The following is a 15,570-nucleotide window of genomic DNA, read 5'->3' on the forward strand; positions in this document are numbered from 1 at the left end:
AATTATTTGATGGACAGTATTGGAAAATATTTGAAAAATCAAGTGATGAATGAAAGTCAAAGTATGACTCTACAAATTCAAGAGTATAGTTTATTCAAAAGTAATCGAAGTTACCCAAATAAACATTTAAAGTTTACTTTCATTATTTTTTACAACTAGTGGCAGTCAGTATATTCCTTGAATATATGGTAATATGAAATTTGCATGTTTGAGTAAAATGAAATTATAAGGGCTATTCCATTTAATAAACATACATGGTACCCCAGGAAAGCACTTAACAAAAAAAACATGTGCCAGGGTACTATGATTACCCAGAGTTCATATGAAAACAATATAAAATTCTAAATTGCATCTATGGGTGACTATCCTACACTAAATGTGCTTTCCCTGACACCCATGTATATTTTACTGGAACAGCCCTAACTGTTATTCAGCAGTGCTGACTGTAGGAACTGCTATTTTATTAAGCATTGCTGACTAGGAACTGCTATTTTATTAAGCAGTGCTGACTGTAGGAACTGCTTTTCAGCAGTGGAAATATTTAAAAGGCCACTATTCAGCAGCTTAGGTAGCTGTATAGAATTCTTGTTACAGTGAGGATACACTTTTTGAAATCATTAATTTCATACATTATTCAATAGTATCTTTTTTTTTTAATTGTGTTTGAAAAAATAAGAAAAATTATGCATGAAAAATACTGAGCAGAATAAATTATAATATGAGAATGGGTTTTTTGAATTCCAAAATGACTAATATATTTTGCTTAAATTTGCCCTAGAGGACACCAGTTTGCCTAAAACACAAGAGACTTGAGTAGTCACATATAACTTTTTACTAAAACATTCCAACATTGTTTATTACATAATAATAATTTCTGACTAATAATGAGGAATGAATCATTCCTTTACTACCTGACCAATGAAGTCAGTCATTTGAAAACCTCACAGTGGGAAATTTTAGTTTCAGACATGTATAGGCAATTCACATATACATAATGTTTCTGACTATGGGATGTTCTTTAGTAGCTTTATAGTAGTATTAGATTAACAAAATAGCTGTTGACTCTGGACTGACAAGAACTCAGTCTTCCTGTGTATGAGAAAATGTCATATTCACAAAAGAAAGATGCAGAACTGGATTATTTTGTCTACAATCCAAGTATAGTCTTCTCATGCCGCATGATTTAATTACACATAATATTGCTAAATAAAATAAAAGTAGACCACATTTACAGCCACAGCATTGCGGACATTGTTAATAATGGGAGTTAGTCAATCAACTAATGGCAATATCTTCATCAAGTCAGCATGAATGTGATGGAAAATGCAAGTGGGTAAATATATATTTATGTTAGGTAACTTCCTATCAGAAAAGTTTTTGTTTCTAACGATATTCTGGATCAACAGGTGTGCAAAGTGTACAGCCTATCATCTGCCAAATGGGACACACTCATTTTACTGATAGCCATGTACTTGTGTTAAACATCTCGAGACACCAGAAACTATGTAACAAATATCACTTAATCCAATTACAGGATGATGTGATGTAATCTGATGTGGTTTATTTGCACTATGAGCCCATACTTAAAACTTTATTTCCAATAATGAGGCCCAAGAGCTTGAGAAGTTCAAAGAGCTCTGGCATATCAAAGGGTTATATTGATGCTGACTTGATTATCTGGCATATCAAAGGGTTATATTGATGCTGACTTGATTATCTGTCATATCAAAGGGTTATATTGATGATGACTTGATTATTTGGAATATCAAAGAGTTATATTAATGCTGACTTGATTATCTGGCATATCAAAGGGTTATTTTGTTGCTGACTTGATTATCTGGCATATCAAAGGGTTATATTGATGCTGACTTGATTATCTGGCATATCAAAGGGTTATACTGATGCTGACTTGATTATCTGGCATATCAAAGGGTTATATTGATGCTGACTTGATTATCTGGCATATCAAAGGGTTATATTGATGCTGACTTGATTATTTTCAATAACAGAAATGAAGATTGCATCTTTTTTGTCAATTGATACCTTGTGATGTTTTATCTATAGAAATAAATCTTGTTGGTGCCTTTTAATGTTAGCAATATCAATAAAGATTGCATTTCTTCTTTTACATACTCATACCGTATGGCTTTGTAAAACTTGGATTCAACTCTCAATATGTATTTGATACAGTATCTTACTTTCATACTTTTTTCTCTTTTTTTTGTAGGAAGCGGAAGGATGCTGAAATTGAATCAGTACTTCAGTGACTATTCCGAGCTGCTGTCTATCTATTCCTTTTCAAGTTGTATCTTCTGCTGGATGTTCTAAATATTCGACTCAAGGCCATGTCAGGCTAGATTTTCTAAATATTCGACTCAAGGCCATGTCAGGCTAGATGTTCTAAATATTCGACTCAAGGCCATGTCAGGCTAGATTTTCTAAATATCCAACTGAAAGCTGTCAGGCCAGTTTTCCTGACTTTACAAGTTAACTCACAAGATGTATGAGCTAAATTGGAATTCTAACCACTTCTGTAAAAAGAATATTATGGCAGAGATATCAACCATCTTGATTTTTCTTTGCATCATATAGAGTAGGAAATATCACTGAAACCTCAGTTTGTTCATTATGCAGATGATACATTATTTTGATGTAAACTCTTTTCCAATGAGGCTGTATGTTTTTGTGACGCCAGCTTTAGCATAGGTCAGGCATGGATACCACTAAATCTGCTGGTGGTAGCTGCACCATTCATCAAATATGGCCTCTGTTTTAAGAAATAGTAGAACCTTCAAATGAACTACTTCTCCAAAACTGCTTAATAGGATTTGACATGGCTCAATAGAATTTGTTCTGGCATGAAGATGTTTTAGATATTTGCAAGTGATGTTAATCTACCATAAGATGTGGCTGCCATTACAAATAAATAGAAAAACTTGTCAATGATTTATCGAAACCATTCAGCAGGATTTGATCAATTTTGACAAAGCATCCTGGTATAGAGGGCTTTCATATTTGTATAGCTGATGCCAATCATATTTTTTATAGCTGACGTCAATCTGCCAAAAATAAATGGCCACTAAATATGGACTTCCCAAAAAGTTGAATAGAATTTTATCAAAATTGACAAAAGCATTGTGACATGAAGACCTTTCAGATTTATACAATGTGGTTGCCATTATTAAAAATAGACACGCCTCTATGAGACATCTCCAATGAATGGAATTTTACAAAATTTTATTGAAAGCATTCTGGCATGCAGACCATTGGAATTTATTTAATCAGTGCTAATTTGTCATCAGATTTAGCCACCATTACAAAAAATATAAATACCTTTCAACAGCAACTTCTCAAAAACTACTGAGGAGAATTTAATAAAAATTAACAGAAAGTATCCTGGCAAAGAGGGCTTTCAAATTTTGTACAAACTGATCTGTTGTCAGATATGGCCAGTGTTGCTAAAAATAGAGAAAAAACCCATTAAAAGCTTTAAAAAGCTTTAACCAGCTTATTCAAAACTGTTGAACAGAATTTTTATCAGATTTGATATAAAGCAGAAATGCAATTCCAAACCACCATCAGATATGCTCAGCATTTAAAATAGAAATCAAGTCTCCAAAACCATTTAATGGAATTTTACGAAACTTGACAGAAAGCATCCTGGTATGAAGAGTCTGTACTAAATATGCTAATCCACCATCAAATATGGCTGCCATTATTAAATATAGAAAAGTGTTCATATTTTTATACTGGTATATTTTGTTATACTGGTATATAATATTACCAATCTTGATAGGAAGCATACTGGCATGGACCTTATGCAAATGATGTTAATCCATCATCAAATGTGGCCACCAATAATAAAAATATGAAAACACTTAGAAGACATATTTTCAGAATTTTTTTAAAACTGAGTTTGACCATAATTAAAAGAACATAGCCTGGCATTGATGACTTTCAGATTTTTACAGCATTAATAGCAGAAAAACATTTGAACATCTTTATCTCAAAAACCACTGAACAGATTTTGCCCAACTTTGGCATATAACATACTGGCACTGGGGCCTTTCAGTATTGGGCACTTGTGCTGGTGTGGCATCATATATGGATTAAGATAGAACATCTTCAGAAATCTTTGTTTCTAATACATTTCGTGTCAACATCATTGGAAATTGAAAGACATCCTACAAGACTTTTTGGCCAACTGATCATGCTGTTATGCATGTGTCAGGTAGGTGAGTGATCTGAGGCCCAATATGGTCTCTTGTTTTGTATGGTTTTAATTCCCAAACCCTGAGAGGGATAGCTAGGATACCTGCATAATGAAGTCAGGAAACTCTTCCATTTCATCCTCATACTTTTGACCCCTAGGCAAAGTTAAGGTCATTTGAAATCTTGGTTTATTTTGCAGTTATATATTTTGGGGTATGGTCATATATCCCACATAAAGGGGGAGTAACTACAGTACTTGAATTGTAGAATCAGTAAGAACTGCTTTTTCAAAATCATGCACTGCTACCATTCCTGTGACTCGGACAGTATTTAGGTCAAGGTCATTCAAATGAGGCAAGTGAGCAGGGAAATTTGTTTTATTGCACCTTTTAAGTATTATTTTTGTAAGAATAGTTTCTTTTCAGTGTGACAGCTCAAATAAGTATATATCCTTCTTAGTTCTGAGACTTTGGGACATTTTGGAAAATGAGTATTGAAAAATAAGAAATTAGTTACATTTATTACCCTTACATCTTTTCTTGTTTACTGTTCATTCAGACTGAGTGTGGCGTAGACTGAAATATACAACTTTTGACCACAGTTATAGCTCATCTGTTGACTATATAGCTTATTTCTGATAGACCATAATTCTTACAGCAAGCGATATATTTCTTTTTTGTTGTAGTAAATTTGGAGATGCTGCTAGGTTATGGTATCATGGAATAAATTGCAAAAATGATTGACAGTTATTGACAGTTATACAACTTTTAAAACCCACTGGGGGACAGATTGAACATTTTACCTGTTGTTCTCATGTTTTGTTTTAACCTGTTTGTGAATTTTAATTTCTTTTTTATCTTGGCTCTTGCCGCTAAACATGCCCATCGTGGGGACATGATTTCTGTTTTTTAGTGCAAATTTTAGTGATCAGAAACCATACATAAGCCATTATCAATCAGATGACTATATTCATTGGATTTATTGAGACAAATTGCTGAAACAGACTTTATTGTTCCAGCGCAGTTTTACAGCTGCAAAAAGAAAATTGCTTCAATGTAGTAGACAGTAGTGGTACACTCAGTCTGAATTAATAGTAGGCATACATTACAGGCATGTCTCTTCACATCTTCTAGATTAATATGACAACTTCTTTTTACATGCTGTTTACTGATGAAATGATTTGAAACCATCTGTATGTAATCTAATTGATTTCGAAAAGCGATATCATAGGACATTATCCAACTTCATGTACACAAGTTAAGAGTTTTTTTTATTATTAAAGCTTGACTGAAAAGAACAGTTTGGGAAGAATATGTCATTTTTGATCAGATTCATAATCCATGTATAACTTATTTTATGTAATGTGATGATCCCTGTTGAGAGACCACCAATTTGTAGAGACCATTCTTTTATCCCCACCATAAGACAGAGTATATATTGTGATGTCTCTCTGTCTGTTACCAATTTTGTTTCCACACAGTAAGTCATATTCTCCACAATCTACAGTTACCAAACTTTGTGGATGAATTTGGGCAAGGAATAACTCAATCGATTTTGGGCTAAAAATGTCAAAGTCACTGTGATGGACAGAGAAAAAAAAATGGTTTCTTCACAACAAACTTTGTTCTCCTCCATCTGCAGTTACCAAAATTTGTGGATGGCTTGAATTTGGTTAGGGAAAAGTCCAGTTAATTTTTGGTGTCAAGGCCTCAGTCATGGTCACTGTTAATAATACAATAACTTCCCACCATTTATAGTTACCAAACTTTGTAGATAGCTTGCACTTGGGAAAAGGAAGAACCCTATCAATTTAGAAGATAAAACCTCATAATCTCCAGTCTACCATACCCTTCTAGCGCCCACGTAGAATACTAATTGACAAGATGTGTTTTTATAATGTGCCATTCACAGTACTCATGTGGTGGCAGATATGGTGGTCTCTCAACATACGTTTTACTGTACTCCAATTATTACAGCTGTAGACAGCCTTTCTCATTACTTGTTTAACTCAAAGTATCTTGTTTGATTAAATATTCCAATGAATTGTGTTGTGGCAAAAGCCAAAAAGGCTTCAAATTTGTCAGTGGAGTGTATGTAGATATTTGGATATAATTACAGAGAATATGAGTACATATTAACAAAGCCTTTCTATGCCTGTTAGATTATTTATACATTTTTATTGCACACGATGTACAAATCTCATACAAAAAGTCCAGGTATTTTATTATTTTCTAGGTATAGTTTTTGTTGCATGGAAGGCATTAATTGTTCATTTTTTGTGTTGTATTCTTTAGTTGACATGTAAACTCCATCTGTGCTTGACATGAAAACATCAAGCTGATTTACATTTTGTTGATGCTGTAATGGGTTACATATTATTTTGTATTTATTGTTTTAGAGATTTTTTTATGTTCATTCCGTCCAGGTTTTGTTTTCTTAAGTGTAATCTGTTGAGCTGTTTGAGACTCAAAACTTGTAAACATGCATCGGATAATATTGTTGGCTGTTTGTTGCAGAGGGCACATGTTTTATTATTAGGAATTATATATGTAATCTACACTACTGTGTATATATAATCTACACCACTGTTATTTGTGAAATAAACAGTTTTTGGGGAGTTAGTTGTTGCTGTAATCAATTATTTCTCTATGTAAGCAATTGATCCATTAGGTCAACAAATTCAGTTTCTAAAGAAAGTGCCCTTTTTGGGTTTTGCAAAACCACAAAATTTGATATACACTGATAAATGAATTCATAGTTTCACACATTCTTTGCTTTAATGGTTGATGCAAGGTTTCCTTAACCTTGTAAATTTTTTATAGAAAAACTGTCACAAAAGATAATATTGATTCTACATTACTACTGTCTTAATTGATAAGTAATTTGTTTAATCTCTGCAGATTTTTTCAGTGACATAACAAAATTTAAGAAAAGAGCAACAAGCACTCTTAACTACATGCCTAATCCCTCTCCTTGATTCTATAGTCTTTTGTAACTTTAGGATAATTGTCCAAAGTGTTTATTTAAGCCCAAAAGCTGCAATGTCAATGGTACTTAGAACAAATGGGGGGGGGGTAGGGTGGCACATCTATAGTAGATGTAAGCATTATCACAATTTTTATATGCTTTGTATAAGGCATAGTATATCATGTTGTGATGTTGCCCATATATACATTCATCCATCAGACCACACAATAACTTGGTATGTGTACCAGATACCAAGACTAAACTTTGTAAACAGCTTGTATTCAAGATAAGAAAGGCATCTATTGATTTGGGGATCAGTAAGTCAAAGGTTAATTTCACAGAGAATGAAAGGAGAAAAATGGTTTCCACAAAAGTGACATCACAATAGGAAATGCAAACCTTCCATGTGATGCCACAACACCAATAAATGTAGCACATGCTATGACAGTCAAAATTCCCACTGATGTCATCAACCAGCGTAATAACTTGTTTCATTTATCCTTGCTTAGCAACAGTAGCATAGCATATAATTGAACTACATCTTTTAGTACCTATCTTCTGACCAATGAAAGAGAGTTTTAATATAAAAGGTATATTAATACTGTATACCACATGACAGGTATATAATGTACTGTACTCTGGTTTCATTTTAGTCATTTAATGTTTATTTTCTTTCTTGTTATTATTTAGGTGTTCATTTACCTTGAGTCTTAGCAACATAAATTAACATATGCCACAGAAATTGGAGCTATCACCAGTATATGTTCTCTGTTACAGAATTTGTATGTTTTGTAGGTAAAATTTGCGGTATCCTGCAGAGAGGTGCACTTGGCAAAATCATTGCACACAACAGATTGTTCTTAAAGCATAACAGATTTTCAGAACTTTGTGTAATAGTTGTAATTGCACTCAAGATTTGTCAATGTATTACGATTCTTGAATTAAATTTCTTCTTTTTTTCTTGCTTGTTTTACCGATGTTCTTGTTCTACCCGTTATAATATCAGCACAAAATGATATTCCATGAATGTTCATAGATTAGTTTGTGACAGTTGCGTGTCTCTGCCTCAGAAGGGATTACTATTTTAATGACATATATTTAAAGAACATCATTCATAAAATTAGACAGTTTGGTACTGCAAAAGTTAAATTAGACTTGACAATGAAGCTTATCAATAGATGAAACCAGGTGATAGAGCAAATCAAGTACCATATATACCTGCCTATAAGTCAAATCAAAATGCAAACAACAAAGATCCAGATCTGCCATAGCATAATGCACTTGCAGATCAGGGCCTTTATCTGTTGTACTAATTACAACAGTTTTGTGTTCATGTGGATTTTAAAGGGAGTTTATTCGGTGTAGATATTTTTAGCACAAAACAGATCCTATAAAAATTACAAAGTGAAGTTAATTGCTAATTGTAGCAGAAGATCCAGGTCGAATTATATATTGGTCAAGACACTGAAAGCAGTTTTGTGAATGAGATGTTTATTTACAATGTAATGAAATGATGAATTGAATCTGACATTATACTCGTACAGATAAAGTCCAACAAAGGATTTAATGGAATGATGTGCATGGAGTTAAACAACTGATATAAGGAAATGATATTATTCCTAATTGAAACTAATGAGAATATATAATTTAAACAAGAAATCGAAGAAGAATCAATGCATGTAACTTATAAACAAATATGATTGATATATGGATCACCATGGATGATCAAGGTTTAGAATTTAAGCACAAAAAGGAACTACAGAGGGTATCAAAGTAAAGGATTTACACAATGATAAATACGGTATGATTCTGTCACCAGGGCTGATCAAAGTATAAAATTTGTACAAAAGTATGAATTATGTCTCATCCACAAGCAGGATATATATATATATATATATATATATATATATATATATATATATATATATACACACATCCACAGATGTTTCAAGCAGAAGTAGGATATATCTGATTTTCACTCACCATGATACCGAATATTGACTTAGCAATAAAACATTTCTAACTTGTGGCATCCATTTGATGATCACGAAGTATTTTCAGTTTTGCCCATTTTGTTGAATGGTCAAGCAGCCTCCATACTTGGCCTGCTCTTTCTTGTTTGCCAAAGGATCCCACAAGAGCCCCCTTATTCACTGCAGGCTCATTGGTACTGAAGCTTTGTCCCCTCATTGTAAGAAAACCACTGTCACCCTCTGAGCCAACATGACCATCGGCAGCAGCGCACAGGTTATACAAAATCCTACGGAGTTTTATGATTCATCATCCAAATCTGCTCTACAGCTGCAGATAGCTCATGTAAAGTGGACAGCTTCCTGACAAAACTCATGTCGTGATAATAATGCTTGACTTTACTTCGTAAGTACCCTCATTATTGTGAAATCCATGGCCAGAGAACATGAGGTAATTGGTTTTCTCTGCTATCACTTTACTCATGCAGCATTGGGTGAATAACACTCGGTATCTTGAAATAACTTAAGACATAAAAAAGTCACTTTAGGTTAAGTTGTACATAGTAATGAAACCCAAGCAAATTTTTATTTAGGTATAATGCATAAATATTAATCAGTCCTATGACAATAATGTCAGTGAACATTTATTTGATATTTACATTCCAAAATTGCACAGAAAATAATTGATAATACTCAGTGGATGTCTGATAGTAATGAATGATTACTACTGCATAGAAGAAGCTCATACATGGGTTTGCCAGACTGGGTCATGAATAAAAAAGTCGTTTTATGGACATAAATTAATGCAGATAAGAAATGTTTTTGCTATGCTCTGGATTAAGTTTTAAATAATAATAAAAAGACCCTTAGGTACAAAATACAATAAAGTGATTGGTTTGACAGCTGTTCTTGAAAAATACAATTAAGAAATGAAGTATGAAATTGATCTATAAATAAATCTGTATGAAATATTGAAGGGAAGAGAGCAAAGGAAAATGAGTGAAACTACAATGAATGAGTTGAAGAAAGTGAAACAGAGACCCAGTTACCATGACATTTTAATTATAATTCAATGCAATGAAAATGTTGTTTGGGTCTTTAGAGCACCTAATTGATGGAGTCAGTAATGACTATAAAGATGGCAGTGATCAAGATTTATGTTATTACAGATAAAACTCATAATGTAGCTAACTCAATAGATCTAAAACTTAAAGTGGTTTCAAGTAAAATGTTAAAACAGTCAACATCATTTATAAGTTTTCGATGTTATTTATTGTGATTTAAAAGTATGGTAGTGCCACAGGTTTAAAGGGGGTGTAGTACCAGAGGTGATGTACTCCAGATGTGCCATATGTGCTGAGCACAAGCACAAATCTAGTGTATGGAGCTCATGGTTTTATTTGTATAAATGAAAAATCCTGGACAATCAAAACAGTCACACCCCTACCTTTGGGGTTATGTCTGTACATAACTCAGATCAATCCACAAGAGATATAAACAAATGGTTTATATATGTATGGATTGTATTCAATTATTTTTAAAGCATAGGGTAAGATTAAAAAAATTAGCATACAAAAGAATAAAGAACAAAAAAAGGCAAAGCCTATTGTATTAACAGAGGAAGATCATAGAGATTTTAATTCTACTAACGTGCTACGTTTTGTATGAGATATAACTGAAAACAAAGTTTTAGAACTGGACCATTTAATAATATTGATATCTAGCACACAACAAATGCAGTTTGAATCAAATATCTAAAATACACACCATTGTTCATTAATAACTTGTCTGGATGAGACTGTTCATAAAGACATTTATAAAATATGCAACAATCTATTTAATAGCTGGCTTAAATTGTGAACAATTCAGAGAGATGCCAAATGTCATATAGGCACGACACCAAAATATTTGAGGAAATACCTGTTTGCATAAGAACACAGATGGTTTTAAAAGATATAATGGAATAGCTATACAGCCATTTGCTAAAATGTACTTGTGGGCAGACAGAATATTGACTCCCAGTATGTACAAAATGTCATAAAATTTTTAATTTCAAATATTTGGAGATCTAAATTAATATTGTGTCATGAATGATATTTTGATTTTTTGAGAAATGTATGAATATCTGTATTATAATTTATGAAATATGATTACTATTATATTCCACCAGGACTTTCTCATGATCCCATTTTGAAGACCTTGAGTTTAGAAATTTAACTATTAATGGACTATGATATAATCCTGATAATTGAGAGTGGAATACAAGGAGGTGAAATTAGCATGATACCACATATATATGCTGAAGCAAATCATAAAGACTAATTGCACAAAGAGCCAAAAACTGATGGCAAGTACAAAAGATCAACTTCATATTGTTTTATTGTTTCCATTATCATCTATGATGGTGGATTTATGGAGATTCCATTTTTTTCCCAAAGAATATTTAAATAATTACCCATTAGCTCCAGAGAAGTTAATTCCAAAATGACACAAATTTAGCATTATTAAATGAATTACAAAGGTATATAAACCAACTGTAACACAACTAGTTTAAGAACTGAATGTGCTCTTTTATTGTTTCATAGGTTGGAATGTCACTAAGTTCATAAATTCATGAAAAAACAGAAAAGTAAATTGTTCTTTTAATTACATCTCATTTTAAATGTTGCTTATATCATTCTTTAATAATGTAAATTTCCTCTGCTGTGTTTAAGGTCACGAGTGCATCAACTGTTGTGTTAATTCCTTTGAAAAATGTCATCAACTGTTGTGTTAATTCCTTTGAAAAAAGTCATCAACTGTCGTGTTAATTCCTTTGAAAAAAGTCATCAACTGTCGTGTTAATTCCTTTGAAAAAAGTCATGATCTTTGGGTATTATTTGCTGTGTGGTTTGGCAGCTGAGAGTTTATACCACAATAAGCTCGGAAAAAAGTAAAATCTTATTTGTATTTATTTTATAAATTTTCTTTTCATTTTGATTTTATTTAAATTTTTTATTATATTTGAAATTGCCATTTAGAATGTGAATAATAATTATGGGTTTCACATGCTTATTGTTTACAGAATGGTAAATTCTAAAGCAAGAGTATAATAGCTATGTCAACAACAACAAAGATTCAACCAATGGTAGTCAATCTAAGATTTTTTAAATATTCCTGGTATGGTCTTTAATATTTTATGTAAATGAACATGCATATTCTGAGTGGAAGCTCAATATACAGTGAAACGATATGGTATTTTTTCAGACATAAAAATTACTACAAGATTTGAAGCTTTCATGGACTGATTGAAATTTATTTGTCTGATTCATCCAGATTTGTAATTTATTTTAATCTTTTTAATGTACTTTTGTGTTTATAAATAGGCTAAGCTAACTAACTTACTGACATAACATCAAGCCCAGGTATCATGTTTATTTGTGAAATTTTGTTTATTATCATTGGCAAATTATTCTAGTAATAATAAGAATTACTTCACAACAATTAAGTAAAACTAAAAGAGTCAATTATATTACACAGGTATTGACTGTTTTAGTATTTTCTCTGGTATATAACTATTTGTACTGAATCTATTTATAACTAAAGAGTCAATTATATTACACAGGTATTGACTGTTTTAGTATTTGCACTGGTATGTAACTATTTGTACTGAATCTATTTATAACTAAATTTGTTGAGAATTATTATATTAAAAGTCATACTGGTCATGTAGGCATTCAACACTATTTCAGTAATGGGTCTAATTTTTTAGAATTTGATTTTATATATCTTTAAATGTAAATTATTTACTTTATTTGAATGGTCATTCATCTACTGGGTATATTCCTTTTGAAGGCCATTTTTTTACATGCCCTGAGAAGTACATAGGGCAAATTCAGTGTTGATGTACATGGTCATTTTTCAACAAGATTAACATAAAGGTGTGATCCAGTACAATCTGGATTGAATGTCACATGCTATGATGTCACAACGAAAGCTACTCATGTTGATAAACAAATCTGTACAACCCTACATGATGATAATTAGACTCAACATGCTCTTTTCTGGACATAGTTTAGTACCTGCCCACCATTGTAAACGTCCATAGCAATCAATAATTTTCATCAGGAAGTTTCTTGATTACAGTCAAGATGCAGAGCATTCATTAATCATGACTGAATATGCTTTATTTAAATAAAATTAATATTAATTTTAAAACAACAATTTTTATTTAATTCAGGAAGTGTAAATGCACATACATGACCTGTGTAACTGTTACCATAACAGGAAATTGCCATTAGATTTATAATAAAAGCCTAAAGTGACATGTTTTATATTATCATTCTTTTGGCATGCACAATTGGCATAGTGCACTTAACAAAAATGCATGTATTTTCTTAACTTATTGTGGTACGTCATCACTTATTTAGTTGGAGTTATCGAGGAAGGTGCAGTTACAATTATGGTAGTGTTGCTGATATGTAAGCTAAAAATAGATTGTACAAGTAAGAGTATCATCTTATATGAATTTTTCAAGATTTATTCGAGCTTAAGTGCAAAGTACAGTTGTTCAATGTACTTGAGTTGCTTGAAAAACCTTAAGTAAAATGATTTAGGGGATTATTTTAAGTGTTTGTGACTTCTTGCATTGTCAAAAAAGGGGAAGTGACTAGCATAACCCAGGACCAGAAGTTTGGACCAGATGGTTGGTTACTGATGAATGTGTAGTTTTTGACCCAGTGGAGATGCTTGACAAAATTATGCTTATATCTGCTTTTTTGTCTAGTAGTAATATCTCCACTGCAGTGCCTTACTAAGGACTTGTTTCTGTGTTTTGACGAGCATTATTATTCTGAGGCCAGCATCATTCATTGCTTCAGTAGCAGTTGTTCTTTGACAGTGTGCTGTGTACTTATCGTATATGCTTGTTTATAAGTCGTCAAACTGAAAACAACAAAGATCCTGATATGCTATAGCATTTTACACCTGCAGATCAGGGTCTATGTTTTTTAATGATTACTCCTGGCACATTATGTGACAGCAGAGCTAGGTCTGTGCAGTTTGCAGTTGGACTTATCTTATAAGTGAGTATATATGGTTGTTTCAAAATAATATCCATGACCCATGTGTTCAGTGGTCTAGAAAGGCCCGATTTTAAATTCAATTTCAGTTTAGCATTAAACATGTTGTTTGACTGTTTTAACTTGAAATCCTTCACAATATTTATATTTCTGTTTATGTATTTTAAATGTCAGTTGATGGCACTCATGCATTTTTCAGTGTTCAAACGATTTTTTGTAATAGATTTGTGGGAAGGCTCCTCAATGTGTTTTGCCTCAGCATAAAATCTGCACAGCTGGACATAGAGTTTCTGTGACGTAGAGTTTCTGCGGCGTAACCGTGAGGTAAACTTCATTGCCATTTCCATCTGTCCTGTTGCTCATCTAGAAGGGGAAAAAAATAAGGTTTCTGTTCTGCATTAATGTTACACATGCTATCTGTGCTTTTATGCAAAAAAATTTAATTGATTTTTTAAATATTAAATACTGGTATTAAACAGAATGTATTCATTGAATTAAGTCACTGATTACAAATACATGTAATAATTAAAATTTAAAGTTAATAAATGGGTCTTTAATAATTCAAGAGTTTCTTATGGTTTACAAATAATAAGATGCATCATTCTGGGGTTCCAAATATATTATGTAGATTTAAATTATATTGTATACCTGAATTTTGTTACGTTATGGTTGTGTCTACCTGATTTTCTTCATGTTTTTTATTTAAATTTACTAAAATTTGAGTTCAAGACCCAGGTGTTTCCATGGGAAATTCTGTTGTGTCTTAGTTCATATGAAATTAGCTTATATAGGATTTGGTAAATGATTGTTCATTCCTATTTAGAGATTTTTTAAAATTACTGTTGTTTGGAGTTTATGATCAGAGTTTGTAGGTGTGTTCAGATACAATTTGAGAGGAATTATTAAATTTATTCATTGGAATTACAAAGTGCTCATCTACTTTTTGGATGAAAACACTTTACTTTGGGGTAAGTGAAAATTCAGACACACACTGGATTGTATTATTGTGCTACATCAATATAGTCAATACTACTGGTTCATCAGCACATTCATGATTACTGGAATTCATTTGGAACTTTCTATACATTTAGACTTTTGAGAGGACATTTAGGATTATAAATTTTTTGCTTCTTTCTATTACATAGTTTAAGACCTAGAGTTGTAACACATAATAACTATATGGTTAAGTTTAAGATATACCTGAATCTGTTTAGAATGATTCCATTCAATCAGAAATACTACCCGTTATTAATGGAATGGAATTTGCAATACCTGTTTCTTGACAGTTTTAATTTGGTTCTGTATTCTCGTGCTGTTGAATCAAATAGTGCTTTATATTTTACAACAGTTTGAACATTTTT

At 32.1% G+C, this 15,570-nt stretch overlaps 1 protein-coding gene across 1 annotated transcript in view; it reads left to right on the forward strand.

The window, feature by feature from the left end:
• The window catches only part of LOC149798236 (kinesin-like protein KIF3A), a 69,549-nt gene extending 61,410 nt beyond the window's left edge, over positions 1-8,139 (forward strand). Inside the window, exon 17 of the mRNA XM_089963353.1 lies at positions 2,228-8,139. Coding sequence (XP_089819479.1) covers positions 2,228-2,267 — 40 coding nt within the window. The 3' untranslated portion in view covers positions 2,268-8,139. The remainder of the gene's footprint in view (positions 1-2,227) is intronic.
• The last annotated feature ends 7,431 nt before the right edge of the window (positions 8,140-15,570 follow it).

This window comes from Sinohyriopsis cumingii, chromosome 6, assembly GCF_028554795.1.
Source record: "Sinohyriopsis cumingii isolate HCF-2022 chromosome 6, ASM2855479v2, whole genome shotgun sequence".
In the NCBI taxonomy this organism is placed as follows: domain Eukaryota; kingdom Metazoa; phylum Mollusca; class Bivalvia; order Unionida; family Unionidae; genus Sinohyriopsis; species Sinohyriopsis cumingii.